General features: G+C 55.8%; 1 protein-coding gene across 1 annotated transcript; it reads right to left on the bottom strand.

The window, feature by feature from the left end:
* Window positions 1–1,540: 1,540 nt before the first annotated feature.
* LOC103251581 (kinesin-like protein KIF25) lies at window positions 1,541–13,457 on the bottom strand (the record flags this gene model as incomplete). Its single annotated transcript, XM_008050173.2, has 10 exons — window positions 1,541–1,568; window positions 1,809–1,924; window positions 2,477–2,581; window positions 3,389–3,426; window positions 3,732–3,795; window positions 7,311–7,465; window positions 8,887–9,042; window positions 9,562–9,730; window positions 11,447–11,603; window positions 13,281–13,457. Coding segments are annotated over 10 exons (1,165 nt in total), but the record flags the coding sequence as incomplete, so codon positions are not given.
* Window positions 13,458–14,990: the final 1,533 nt, after the last annotated feature.

Here is a 14,990-nt window from a genome sequence, read left to right as displayed (position 1 = left end):
ATGAGTTACATGGAAGTGAAAGTCAGGAAAGAAGCTTGGCTGGTGTGCCCTGGGTCCCGGTGTCAGGGCCTTCCCTACCCAAGGGTCATGGAGAGCTCCCAAAATGCAAGGAAACAAAATACCTGGGCCCCTCCCTCATGGAGGTCACTGCCTGGCCTAAAGAATGACGCAGATGTGTTATTAGGGAAACTGAGGCAGGGTGGGGTGCTGCAGTGCTGTACAGCAGAGGAGCCTTCTGGACGGAGCAGCCTGGAGGCCAGGGAGGGTCAGGCGGGAATCTGAACCAAGAATCCCTGCGGGACTGGTCCATGGGACAAGGCCAGCGTGTACAGAGGTCCATCCAGCAGTTAGGCAGTCACGGCATAGCTTGGAGGTGGAGGTGGCAGGGGTGCTGCTGCAGCCACCACCAGTGTTGAGGGTACTCCATGAGGCTGGGGTGGTAGGAACCACAGGCCTACCCCGAGGTCCATCCCTGCAGATCCAGGAGGTGCATGTCGGGGGTGGTGAGAGCCAACATGGCCACAGCCGGTACAACATGTGTCTGCACAGAGCCCCAGGTCTCGCGCCCACCTGGCTCAGCTTCACCTTGGGCGGTACCCCAGAGTGTGGGCTGGCAGCCCCCCATGAAACCGGGACCACCCTCCACAACCCGAGGTCCATGAACCGCCTCTCCCTGGACCTCCTTGGGGAGTACGCGCCCCTGCAGGAGTTTGTGATGTAGGAGCCATCCATGCTGCAGCTCCATCCACACCCGCCAGCCTTGGGGTGGTTCAGCCCCTTCCATTCCACTGCCACATGACCATGGCACTTCCTGCTAACTGGATGCCACTGCCTTCCTCAGCCAGCATCCCCCATATTTTCCCTTGTAAGAGGAGTGGAGCAGCTCTGATGTCCTCCTGGCAGTGAGACCGGGCCTGCACTCCTGCCTGCCTGTGGCGCACCCGGGAGCTGCTTCCCTTGGGGTCTCTGGGGCCAGAGTTGCTGTCCAGTGTCCAGAAGAGTCAGGGGTCAGCCCTCTGGCAGCCTGCCACCAGACCTAATCTGGGACAGAAGGCAGCTGTGCCCAGACCTGGAGAGAGAGAGAGACCTCTGCAGCCCCCCTGCTGATTCGCTGAGAGACGGTCCAAGAGACAGGCGGAGTGGGCAGGCTTCCGCGTCCCCGACCTGGATGCACGGCGCTATCCCATGCCAGGCTTCCCCAGACCACTCTCTTTGCCACTCTTGGGCCCAGATCCTGCTCACGAGGGCTGGATCTGCCTACAGAGCCATCACCCAGGCCTTGCGGGAGACCCCGGCCACCATCCACACCAGCAGGCCACCACTGGAGGTGGTTCATTTCTTTACCTTTTCTGGCAAGTCGGGGCTTCCAAAAACCCCACTGTCTTGGGGCCAAGCAGGCTCCCCTCCCACCTCCAGCCACAGGGCCCCAGGGCCCCTCCCAGCCTCCAGGTGGCATCCTTGACTCTCCAGGGTGCTGCTGGTGCTGCCCAGCTGGTGGAGGGAGATGCCTTGGATGGCAGATGGGGGCTGGCTCTGCATGTCACCTGCCCTGGCCCACGTGGGCCGCCCTGAGAAAGGTGAGTATGGTGGGTAATGTGACCGGGATGCCGTGGTCTCCTCAGGGCCTCCTCCCTACACAGGATCCCCATGTGCACCTGCTGTCCTCATGTACAGGTGAGTCACCAGGACTCCCTGCTGGTCTCAGGTTCTAAACAGCATGTGAGATCATGATGGGCAGTGGGTACCCTGGACACCACTGAGCTTTTGCTGTGTTTGGTGAAGACATGAGGACCTGCCCTGCCCCAAACCTGCTGGAGAGTGAGAGCAGGATCTGAGCTCCTGGCTGGCATAGGGCTGCTGGGCGAGTCCACAGCATAGGGCTGGCATAGGGCTGCTTGGGCGAGTCTGCCTGGGCATCTGCTTTCTGTGAAAGAGAGAGACCTCTGCAGCCCCCCTGCTGATTCGCTGAGAGACGGTCCAAGAGACAGGCGGAGTGGGCAGGCTTCCGCGGGTGCCCTGGTACCTGCAATATGGAACCCAACCACCATCCAAACTTGGGCCTGCCCAGTTGCCTGGGAGTGAGATGGGGCCTCTGTGGTGGGGAACCCACTCGGGTGCTGGTGGCTACTGGAGTCTGTGTTCCAGAACAGCCGGAGCATCCTAGTGCTGCCAGGGTAAGACTTGCCAGTGACCTGGGTGGGATTTGGGGCTGTGGATAGGGGGGAGGGCAGCCAGCAAAGCCAACTTCCCTGGGTTCCCCAAATGTCGTTCCTCACTGGTACAAAATAGGGCGAATCTACCCTGGCCCAGGTCAGTGACTTCTTCTTTGAAGAAACTTGGGAACGGGAGCTCAGCCCCCAGAGCATCAGGGAATTGTGTGCTGGGGTCGGGCTGGAGCCAGGACACCGGCACACGTGCTCACACACTTGCACACTGACACACATGTGCATATGCACACATGTGCGCACACACACACACTCTTCACATCCAGGCACTGCCTGTTGGTCACCTTGGCCACATGCCATAGACTGTGGCTGCCACAGCCACTGGACTGCAGAGGCCGGGCCAGCCCATCCCTAATCTAAGAGCAACAGCTGGAAGGTGACATGGAGGTCGGAACCTGCATCCTGTGTCCTTGCAGACCCAAGGCCACCGGGACCCCTGGATGACCCTGGAAAGCCACTCCAGTCCCACTGGGAGTCCTATTTCTGTCCTTCCGCTGGGCCTTGATGGCAGACATGGAGAATTATGCCAAGTGTCTACTAACAACCGGGTGCATTCCACCAAAAATGCTGATCTCTGGTCTTTAGGGAATGTGGAGAGGACAATTAGAGGTCTGGCTCTCCAGATCCCTGCTTGGGAGGGGACAGCCAGGCAGGCCACTCGGAGCCACTGGGCTCAGACATCCAGCAGGAGACTGGGTGGGCACCCTTCATGCTCAGGCCCTGTCTTTGCTAACCCCCAATCTCTGCAGCCCTGCCCTGTACCCAACCACACCTGGAAGGGTAAGAGCCATGTTGGAAGTGAAGGCCAGCAGGGAGGGCGTTCCTCTCCAGAGAGGAAACTGGCCATGGAGCAGGGCCACGGGAGGAAGGGAAAACCTGTTTTCCATTTAAGTTTAGACCAAGGGTCTTTTAAGCAGAAGAGCCGTTGTCCAGGAAAATGAACACTGACTGGTAGGGACGGGGCGGTTCCTAAGAGGGACAGGCAGGGCTGGACAGACTCACACTATGACCATGGACTCACACCATGGCCACGCTGTCAAGGGGGTTTCATGGCCTCCCAGGGGTGGGATGAGGCAGGTGGGAGGCTTGAGGCAAAGCCTCAAGTAAAGTCTCCCTCTTACCCCATCTGTGGGACTGGACAGAAACCCACCTTTCAAACTCACCTGGACACCCAGGAGCAGGCTGGCAGCTCTGAGGTATGCTAACAGCAAGCAGTCATATCCTCACATGACCTCGGCCAGGGGTGGCTGGTCCGGCAGCTGGGATCAGGTCAGAGGTCAAGTTGGCAGGTCACAGTCACGAGGCTACCGGAGATGCAGGGACAGAGTCTAACTGCCGCTGGATCTGGCGCTGCTGAGTGCTGCTCTCCCTGCTGGGCTGGGAGGTAGGAGGGGCAGGTGTGGGAGGCACAGAGCGTTGGTCCAGCGTGGTGACAGGGCAGCCTGTGTGTGGGGCATGCGAGGTGTGGGCCTCTCTGATCCCAGGTTCCCAGCCAGCCTCTCTCACGGAAGACGAATTCCAGGCAGCATCCGTCCTTCCTCTGGAAGAGCCTGGCCATGGTGATGGCGGCCTGAGGACCACGCCCACGGGCAGAGAGATTGGCAGTCCTACAGCCACAGCCTCGCTGAGCGTTGGGTCTTCAGTGAACGTGAACTCTGTGTCCTACCAGGCAGGGCCAATGTGCCACCCCACCCAGGAAGATGGCGCTCTGGGCCCATCCAGGTGCTCCCAGGGCTCTACAGTTTTGTCAACTGGCAGAAGATGTCTTAGCCATCACCAGTTGGAACCCTTCCCAGGGCTTGGCCACACACGCCTCTCAGCATGGGGGCACCGCTGGGACTGTGGGTGCCTTGGGGGCTTGCCAAGGGGAGGCTGTCTTAGAGACACACTTGACCTGGGTGTGCAGGGAAATGTTTCCAGCCGGGCCATGTCATCGCCAGCTGTGGGGGTAGCAGGGAGCTCAGGACAGGGAGGCCCAGGGCCAGCGGTCACTTCATGGACTGGACACGTCCTCCCAGCACTGGTTTCATGGGGGGGGTGGGGGCACATGGCAGGAGGAGCTTCCTTCCAAAGCTGGAGCCTCAGTTCTGGCAATTCCACATTCCATGCCGAGCTGGGAAGGGAAGGAGCCATCAGACTGTCATAAGGAGGACATGCTGCAGTCTGCCTGCTAGGAGATGCTGGATGCTTCACAGAGTCCTTGATGAGGTGGTGAGACACACAAGCCAAGTGCTTATTAATCACAGGCAATTAACTAATAAAATGCTGTCACAGGACATTGGATTATCTGTGTTATTTGCCAGCTTTAGAAGGGCTGTGATGTGGTGGCTTCTAGCTTTTCCAGGCATTTATCTTCATACTTTGGATTTTGTGCTCTTATTTTTCTCTGGAGGAGGGTGCCCCACCCCACCAACCATGAGAGCATATGGCCTCAGCACCGGCCCACGGGACAGGAAGCTCAGCCCTGAGAAAGGGCCACAGGGAAAGACTGCTGGGGCCTGGGCTCTGGGCACCTGCCAGCCTGTATGTCACCCTGGGCTCCAGAAAAGGAGTTGGGCCCTTCCCCTCTGCTCATGTCAGGCCAGGGCAGCTCACTCCTCCTACCCAGGCAGCACACGGGTGCAGGTTTCTGGGTCTGTGCTGATCACTGGAGAAAGGTTCTTCTCTTGCGCACATGGATGGAATCAGGTGTTTCTGACACCAGAGCCATTTGTGCTGCAGACACGCAGCTGTGACTTCTCTCCAAGACCCGCTTCCAGACCTGTTTTATGAGCAAAAATTGCGGATAAGAAATGGATTGTTGTTCTTGGTCTGAGCCTGTGCTCTGGTGCCCCCCACGGTAGTGCTCCCGGGACCCAGTGCCGGTGCTTGGGCTGTTAGGGGCTGAGGAGGCTCATCTTCTCAGGGTCTTGGAGACAGGGTGCAGCCTCAGCACCATCCTCCTGGCAGAGGACACAGTGGGCAGCTGTCCCCCCCACCACCAGCCCCTCTTGAGTCCCAAGCAGAGCCTTGGGGTGGAGTGGGCCACGCTCCCAGTCCAGCCCCATGGCAGGCGGAGGCCACAGGCCAGTCCCTGTGGCTGACTGTCCGTCACCCAGTGGAGGCTGCCCTGCGGACAGGCACAGCTCTGTTGCCAGACCCAGTGTGGCTCCTCTCCGTCCCAGGGACGCTGAGGAACACCCCTGGAGCAGTCACTGCCTAGGGCCATCAGAGGCTGAGCCTCTAGCCTTGCATGTTGAGGTCACACCTGGGCCTCCTGTGCTCAACACGGGCCACCACGGAGCTGCTTCCTGGGCTGATGGGTGACATCTCCGGCTGAGACCTGAGCCTCCACTGCATCTTGGGATGATAACACTTTCATTTTCTGTTATCATGTCCTGGGACCTCCTAGCCCACAGTTCAGGCCCATCGCTGCCAGGAAGTATCAGAGGCACAGGGGCATTCTGGTAGGCCCAGGTCCTCCCACCGTCCTCTCCTTTCCATCCCCTCTGTCCCCCACTCTGGCCCATCCAGGGCCCAGGCCTCTCCGATGGGCTCCATGGAAGCTGGATTCATACCCTCTGGGTGACAGATGACCAGGCCCTGTCCTCCCTCAGGTGCCTGCAGGTGGACACTCCACATCACACCACTCCTTGGACCTCTCCAGTGGTTGGTTCTCACCTGTGGTCATTCCTCCTTGTGGTTATTCCCCCTCGTGACCATCCCTCCCCATGGTCTTCTCTCCCCCTGGTCATTGCTCCCCATGGTCATCCCTCCCCGTGGTCATCCCTCCCCCTGTGGTCACCCCTCCCCCGTAGTCATCCCTCCCCCCATGGTCATCCCTTTCCCCGTGGTCAGTCCTCCCTGTGGTTAAACCTTCCCGTGTTCATTCCTCCCCCATGGTCATTCCTCCTCCATGGTCATCCCTGACCCATGGGCATCCTTCCCTGTGGTCATCCCTCCCTGTGGTCATTCCTCTCTGTGATCATTCCTCCTCCTGGATATTCCTCCTCTGTGGTCATTCTTCCCTTGTGCTCAGTCCTCTCCCATGGTCAGTCCTCCTCCATGGTTATTCCTTCCTGTGGTCAGTCCCCTCATCGGCCTGTGTGGGGTGCTAGGTGTCTCCTGGACACCTCACCTGAATGGCCCCGTCTCCTCTGCTGGTCAGGAGGGAAGCCTGTGGCATGTTCCAACATGCATCAAACCCAGGGAAATGCAGTCATGACATTGAAACTGACAGGGTGAAGTACACGCCTCACTAACACACACCACCTAATGCCCTCCCCCTCAGGTGCTGTAATGCGCAGGGTGGATCCGTCCCCACTAACACACACAGCAGCAGGAGGAGGGTCTCACAGCCTCCCTTGGGTGTTGTGATGCTCTGGGCAAATCTGTGCCCGCTGCCGTCATCACACTCAGAAATGAACGCCTTTGGTCGTGTCCCACATGTGCCTTGCTAGAGTCCAGGAAGCAGTGGCAGAAATGGAATGTGTGACATTCCTCAGCCCAGACTCCACCCACAGAGCTAATGGCTAAGAACCCGGGCCCTGCCGCCTGTCCTCCCCATGTGGGGCCATGTGTCCTGTGTGCTCAGCTCTGGGGCTTCTGCCTGGGCAGTAACATTCTTGCAGGGTGAACGGGGAAGAACAGCAAAACAAGACTGACCACCCTGTGGCACCTGCACTGCACGCACCTCCTTCAAGGCTTGCAGCCACAGTCTCACCCTCCCTCTTCAGGTGACGAGGCCACGTGTCAGAGGCTGTGGATCCGTCGGGGGTGCACACAGAGCTGGCATGGTGGAGCCACTGTGAACCTGGTTCCATCTGCCTGACTCCGGAGCCTGGCCTTGTGCATGATGTGAGATGACAGGGCCTATCCGCCCCACACGCCCCCTTCCTGCCTGGTCGCACATGAGAAGCCGCCCACTTGATGGCTGGCAGGCCTTGACTTGTGGTTGTTCATATTCACAGTGGTTCCCTGGGAGTAAAGCCGGGTGTGCCGAGTTCACACACACACTGTTTATTCCTGAGGGCACCAACGCCATGATGCACTGACAGGAAACACACTTTAGGGGGAGGTTCATCTGCATGTTTCTCCCATCCATGCCCTCTCCTCTGTCCGGGAGTGGGGCGGCCTCCTCCCGGCCCTGCCACGCTCGACCTGCCGCGCTCGGGTCCCAAAGCTCAGACTCTGCAAAGTCTGTGCCACGTGCTTCCGGCTGGGGGACACACACAGGATCACCAGCAACTTGGCGTCACCTCCTTGAAAAGAAGAGAGAGACAAGTGACAACAGGGACAAGCATGTGGGGAATTCCAGAAGAGAACGGCTTCCCCAGGGCCAAGATGCTGAACAGCGACCTCAGCCCGGACAGGACCCATCCTAGATGGAACCTCAGCATGGACTGGACCCCAGCCTAGATGGGACCCCAGTCTGGATGAGACCCCAGCCTGGACAGGACTCCCATCTGGATGGGACCCCAGGCTGGATGAGATCCCCCACCTGGACAGGACCTCAACTTGAGGGGACCCTAGTCTGGATGGGACCCCAGCCTGAATGAGACCCCAGCCTGAATGGAACCCCTGCCTGGATGGGCCAGCCGCAGAGCACCACTGTGTTCTGGGCAGGGCTGTGGGCTGGGGTGGGCAGGCTCTGAGATACAAGGCCCAGGTGCCGCTGTCGGGCACTGGCCAATGCTTCGCCTGGGGTAGCAACAGGCCTTCACCCACTCCAGAGTCGAGGGGTCAGGGGGTGCGAGGCCAGCCTAAATCAGGCCTCACACACACTCCCACAAGACTTCTCCACTTCTCTTCTCGTGGAGTCCTGCCTCTCCCGTGAGGACCCGCAGTGGGCTGAGGAGTCGGAGTGGGAACCAGTACAATGGGAAGAGTGAGGAGAGCGCAAACCAGGAGACAGGGACCACAGTGCACCGTGAGGCAAGGCGGCCAGGCCCAGCATGACCAGCAGGCCTCCCTGAGAGCTCACAGGTGGGTGGCACCTGGAGTGGGATCATGTGTGGGGTCGCACCTCACCCAGGGATACAGGTGGGGTCATGGACAAGAGTTACAGGCGGGGTCACACTTGGCCCAGCGATATTGGGTAGGTAGCACCTGGCCTAGGGTTACAAGTGGGATCATGGTCCAGGGTTACAGGTAGGGTCACACCTGGCCCAGGGATATGGGTGAGTCACATTTGGCCCAGGGTTACAAGTGGGGTCACACCTGGCCCACTGTTATAGGTCGGGTCACACCTGGCCCAGGGATATGGGTGGGTCGTACCTGGCCTAGGGTTTCCAGTGGGGTCATAGCCCAAGATTATAGGTGGGGTCACACCTGGCCCAGGGTTACAGGTGGGGTCATGGCCCAGGGTTACGGGTGGGGTCACACCTGGCCCAGGGTTACAGGTGAGGTCATGGCCCAGGGTTACGGGTAGGGTCACACCTGGTCCAAGGATATGAGCGGGTCACATCTGACCCAGGGTTACAGGTGAGGTCACGTCTGGCCTAGTGATATTGAGTGGGTCACATCTGGCCCAAAGATATGGGTGGGTCATACCTGGCCTAGGGTTTCAAGTAGGATCATGGCCCAGAGTTACAGGTGGGGTCACACCTGGCCCAGGGACAGGCAGGACTGCCCAGGGCCCTGGGGACAGGCAGGGCAGGCAGGTAATCAGGGCAGTGCTTACCAATGGCCTCCTGGAGGAAGTGGGTGAGCCTGCTGTTCCGGTAAGGGACGTGGCCGCGGCGCTCTGACAGGGCCCCCAGCACGTCGGCCAGGGCCGCAAGGCTCCGGTTGATGCACGCCGTCTCCCTCAGGGCCACACCAGTCACCCCGGACTTGCCTGGAAGGGTGCAGGGACCACAGACCACACACTCACACACCATCATCATTCACCTCAAGACTGGGTCAGGGACAATGACGCAGGTACCTTGGTGAGCATGAGCCTCAAGGCATTCATGGGAGAGGCCCTGCATGGGAAAGGCACTGACCTGGGACCCTCATCCCACAGCCCTGCCGGGGGTCCCAAGGACCTCTCTCATCTTGGGAGCCCCAAGGGCCCCTCTCACCTCAGGATCCCCTAGGGCCCCTGTCATCTCAGAACACTAAGGGCCTTTCTCATCCCAGGGTCCCCAGGGCCCGTCTCATCCCAGGGGGCCTTTCTCTTCCCTGGAGGCCAACATGTGGCCCACGACTTTGGGATTGCTGTGGGAAGACACCAACCAGGAGACCCTGACAGGGATCGGAAAACCACCTGGAGGGGACACGCCACGCTGAAGCATCCGGGGGTCTGTCCACATCCCCACCTCAAGGGCTTCTGCCAACATGTGTCCACCCAGGAAAGTCGCCAGCCCCGGCTCACCGACGCACTCGCTGCCTGCCAAGTCCACGAGCTGCAGCCTGGCCCACACCTTCTCGCTGTGCCCTGTGGGGTCCTTGGGGATGGGCCTCAAGGGTGAAGCTCCAGGAGACATGCTCCTGCTCCTATCCGTCCTTCCTGCCACCGTGGGCTGAGGCTGCGGGCAGGTGGGCTCCGGGGAGAGGGCTAGACTGCAGGGCCGGCCTAGTACAAGGTGGGGGGGACAGTGTCACAGAGCCCATTGAGCCCCACATGTGACGCTCTGGGCCCAGGCACACCCACATGGCTTTGCCTTGCGGCTTATACCTAAGTGGACGGGAGAGGGGCTGGTGACCATGGGTGCCTTCCCTGGGGAAAAACATGAAAAGGAAGAGAAAAGCATTTTCCAGCATGGAAAGTTGAACGATTGCCTAATCTCTCCAAAGAACATTGATAATGCTCCTTAGAAAGATGTGGTAATGACGTTAATTAAAATCCCAGCTGGAAAACCCACTAGCCCTTTGAGAAGTGAATTCCACGATCTCTGATCATCTTCCACAAAAATCTTCTCTTCTTTTTAATGATGTGCCGGGTCTGAGTGTCATTCCTAAATAAACTTAGAAAGATTATTTAAAACCATAATAATATAGCCGGGTTCGGTGGCTCAGCCTGTAATCCCACGCCTTTGGGAGGCTGAGGTGAGTGGATTGCCTGAGCCCGCGGGTTCGAGACCCGCCTGGGCAGCGAGACCTCAACTCTACAATAAATCAAAAAAATCAGCCGGGCGTGGTAGCGCATGCCTGTAATTCCGGCTACTTGGAAGGCTGAGGTGGAAGGATCGCCGGAGCCCAGCAGGTCGAGGCTGCGGTGGCCGGGAGAGGCCACTGCACTCCAGTCTGGGCGACAGAGTGAGACTCCAACTCAAAAAAAAAAAAACCATAATAATATATATGTATTATGCAAAACATAGAAAATACACCCAATTTTCAGAAAGGGCATGAGATCAAGTCTATTCCCACACCACACACGTAGCCTCCCTCTCTTCTGAGTGTGTCATGTGTTTCTGGTAGAAGTAGCGGGTGTCCCATGCCCTGCCCAGTTCCCATAGGTGAGGCATGCTGTGGCCAGTGGTGCTGGCTCCAGGCAGGCGGCTACAGCCGGCATGTCAGTCAGTGTGTCACCATCACTACAGTCAGCATGTCACCATCAACTCTTCCTCCTGCGCCTGAGCAACCTTAGAGGCCACACATTTCAAGCATCATCGTAACAAAAGGAAGAACACTGGCCCACGCGAGTGAGAAGTAGCCTCTCCTGTGTCAACCCACAGAGACCCAGGGTTCTCGTGACAGATTGTGACACTGAGGCCCCAGGCCTGAGGTTCTCCAAGTGTGTCTCTAGCACCAGAAACGTGCAGAAATGCAGATTCTGGGTCCCATTCGAGCCCTGCTGAGTCTGACTGTAGGGCTAGTGTCTGCCATCTGTTTGCACAAGCCCTGTAGGGGACTGGACGTTATAGCTCAGGGTTGGGATGCCACAGGTCTTTTGACATGACACTGCCCAAGATGCCACAGGTCTTTTGACACATGTCATGTTTCTAGCACAATCGGAATCATTTTATCCATAGGGTAGTTTGCAGCTTAGATTTTAAGCTGAAATTCCATGGACAGCTTCTTTCTCAAGAATGCAGACGTCCCAAAGTATGAATATGCCCATTTTTTTTCTGCTATGTTTTATTTAGCAGGATGACTTCTTCCCGTCTGTGACCCCAGGGGACTCTGGGTTGGGTTTCCAGTTGTCAAATGTGCACTCGGGCCCTGTGAGATGCCTCAGATGCTGCGGATATACTGAGGTTTTTTTCTTTGTAAGTGGGGTTTTCTGCTACTTGCAACTGGCCAGGTGTAAACGGTGCCTTACCGGTGCCATCAGAGCCAGGGGCTGTGGTGAGAGTCACAGTGATGATTAGGTGAGACCTGGACGACTCTGCGTGCACCAGTGTGGGGTGCTGAGCCCGGAGTTGCTGGCCTGCCCACACGAGCCTCACAAGCTCAGCGGCGCTGCCCACTGCCCTGGTGGACGACAAGCATCAGCGAATACCCTGAAGCAGCCAACCCGCCCTCACGGTCACCTAATACTCCCCCACCGACAGACACCACTCACACAAACTAGGTGAGATTTCAAGAAGGTGGGCTGGAGCCGGTCTGGGGCAAAAAATCAAACATGACAAAGTAGCTTTTTTCTTTCTATTTGTTGGGGCCTCCCCGGATCTGCTTTACTCTAACTGCTTCCCCTGAGATAACCAACCATTTCAGACAAAGTCAGAGGCTGCCACCCTCTCTGCATCAACAAAACCCTCAGCTGTGATGTCCCAAGGACCCACGTGTTAACATACTGTGGCCATCAATCATATTGATGAAATGAGAGTTGAATCTGCTTTTCTGCATTAGGGGATGAGACACGACTCCAGATCGGAGCTCCTGATCGGATGACATGTGACACAGTCTGTCCATGGGAAGCTCAAGCTCTGGCCACATGATGCAAATACCTCAAGCTCTCAGGCCCTTTACCCTCGCCACCCCCAAGGCCCTGGGCTCAGCAGCCTGTCCTGGGCCTCCCCAGGGGGCAGCTCCTCCAGTGACCTCCCAGGCTCCTGCAGAGCACACCCGGCCCACGGCAATGGACCAGACATTCATGAACTGAGGAGGCGTGTCTGTGAGATGTGGACCCTTGCTTCTGCAAGAGGGTTCATTATTAAACATTGGTATTTACAAGGTAAATGAGCACATCTGTCCTTGACTGGTTGGTGGGGACAAGTCACTGCACCACCCTGGGCCTGTCTCCTTGCCTGTGAGACAGGATGGTGTCTGTCCCACAGGCTCTCACCAAGAATCACATAGAATATACTAAAAATAAATACTAAATACATATATATACATATATACCAGCTGCCCAAAAAATGTATAAGCATCTTAAGGAATGTTATCTATGAATCACTTTTCGAAGTTGAATTGAATAATGGTAGCAAAGTGTAGTATGATGTTTGCTCAACCGTGCTGCCACCGTTTTCTTTGACTGTCCTGCCTGTCGCATGGTGATGCTAGCATTCATTTGATTAATGCCATTTTTTGAGTGAATGTCATACTTAAAATGTGCATTTTTTTGGCACACACACACACACACACACACACACACACACATATATATTCACACACACATATATACAGATATATATATTCACACACACATATCTATATACAAATATGTATACACACACATATATATATATATATTTTTTTTTTTTAAGAAACAGAGTCTTGCTATGTTGCCTGGGTTGGTCTTGAACTCCAGGCCTCAAGTGAGCCTTCAGGCTTGGCTTATTAATTCGATTGTACAGACTTTAAAAAAAATCTTTAACAGATGTATTAAGATATCATCGATATATACAATTGGATATATTTAAGATGTCTGCCTTGATGTTTTGATCTATGTATACCTTGTGAAATGATCACCCATCTCAGCTCATTAACACCCATATCCTCTCTATGCAGTTACCATGAAAGAAGGATGATTCTTGAAGTAAACTGACACTCATGCAACACCCACTAAGCACTAAAAAAGCACAGCAAACCATTTGCTGGTGAGCAGGACCGATTTGGCCAGCACAGCCAACTCCACTTGGGATCCTCCCGAAGTGGACACTAGTTAAAGAACTGCAGCCTCCTGACCACAGTCACACGGCCACTCACTTCTGGGTCAGCAACGCCACCTCCTTCCTTCCTGCCTTGGTTGTCATCACCTCGCGCTTGACCCCTGACCCTGCTGTGGAACTGTCTTTGGCCAGAAGGTCAAAAATGTCATTGTTGTAAACTTCCACTATGGAAACATCAACTTTTGAGCTTCTTGATGGATCTTCTGAAATAAGCCTGGGGGAGACAAGAAAATAAACCACCAGAGAGACGTAAATGACCCCTTGAGTCAGTCTTAACAGAATGGGCTCAAGGTAGGACACTTGTAGCCCTGGAAGAAACTCAGCAAAGCAGCGTGAACTGTGATGGGAGGCACCTTGACATCTGGGGAAAGGGGACGTGCTACTCAGACAGCAGGGGGACAACTGCTTGGGCAGCAAGTTTGTATAATTGGAGTCATAGTTAACCAGCTGCCATATAATCAGTGCCCTGAGATTCCCAGCACACCAGGTAGAAGCACAAAGAACACATGGATTCAAGAGTGATCCAGAGGAACACATGGATTCAGAAGTGATTGCATCACATTCACCAGGACACAGAAGCCAAGGCTGCGGGGACTTGAGGCTTTTAGCATATTCCGGGAATGGGGCCTGTTGAGTTTAAACTTTTCCTACTTCCGGGAAGATGTGTCTAGCATTCTTCTGTCCCCCTGTGCAATGCAGTCAAGCCCTCCCGTGACCCTCAGAACCCACTCAGACTCTTGAGAAACTGCTGCGTGTCTTTGCTCCCTCTGGTAAGTACTTTGTGCTGACTGTGGAACATTTTAAAAATAAAGACATTATACTTAGAGGGAAAACCATAATCCCACAACAAGGAAAGTACAGCCCCCACACGTGGTTCCCTCCCTCCCTCCTCCCCATGCTTTCTGCTCTGTCCCTTTGGCTAAACTCCCCTCCTGGCTCTGTCACCAAGGGACAGGCCTCCTCTGTCTCTGGGCAAGCACTGCTTCCCTGACACCTGCAAGTCAGATTTTTAGCACTGTGTTCTCCTAGTTCATCGAGTGATTCTAGGGGACAGGATGCGACAAGAACTTGAGGAAAAACCCAGTCAGGCATCTCCCAGTCCAACATCGAGGTTGAGTTTTTTATTCAAATCTAGAAGAGCGTTGTTGTCTAATGATAAACAAGGAAGAAAGCAAAAAAGGCCAAAATGAAAGCGAGTATAAGTAAAATTCCAGGTAGAAACCATGAGTGGCAAAGCATTAAGATTTGGTACATGTGTGCTCAGCACCGGGGTCTGTAAGGACTCTGGATGGAGTGTCTGGGGTGGGAACCAGTTACAAAGGGCACTTGAGAACCCGCCACATGGCAGCACAGTGTACTGAATGTCCAAGGACTCTGGGGGGAGTGTCTGGAGTAGAAACTGACTACGTGAGCATTGGCATCCCCCAGACAAGGCAACACAGTTCGCTGAGTATCCGAAAACCATCTTGGCGTTTGGTCCCTCACATTCCTATGACAGGTTGCGTCTTGGAGTGTCACAAAACCCATATTAGACATTTCTCATCTATGTAGTAACTGGAGTTAATTTGACAGTTCTTCCACAAGCAACTGTTGAGTTTCTGCCTAGATTCTAGGAGCAATGTTGAAACTATGGTTTAGTCTCAGCCTTTAAAAAGCATGTGTCTAGTAGGCGAGATACGCATGCAAACAGTGGCTGTGTAGTGCAGTAAGAACACACCCAGGAGCCTCTGACTCCAGAGGGTGGATG

The sequence above is a fragment of the Carlito syrichta genome, unplaced genomic scaffold (genome assembly GCF_000164805.1).
Source record: "Carlito syrichta isolate Samal-C Ts95f unplaced genomic scaffold, Tarsius_syrichta-2.0.1 Scaffold143131, whole genome shotgun sequence".
Classification (NCBI taxonomy): Eukaryota; Metazoa; Chordata; class Mammalia; order Primates; family Tarsiidae; genus Carlito; species Carlito syrichta.
The sequence above is the reverse complement of the archived record's forward strand: the minus strand, read 5'-3'. Positions and strand labels throughout refer to the sequence as shown.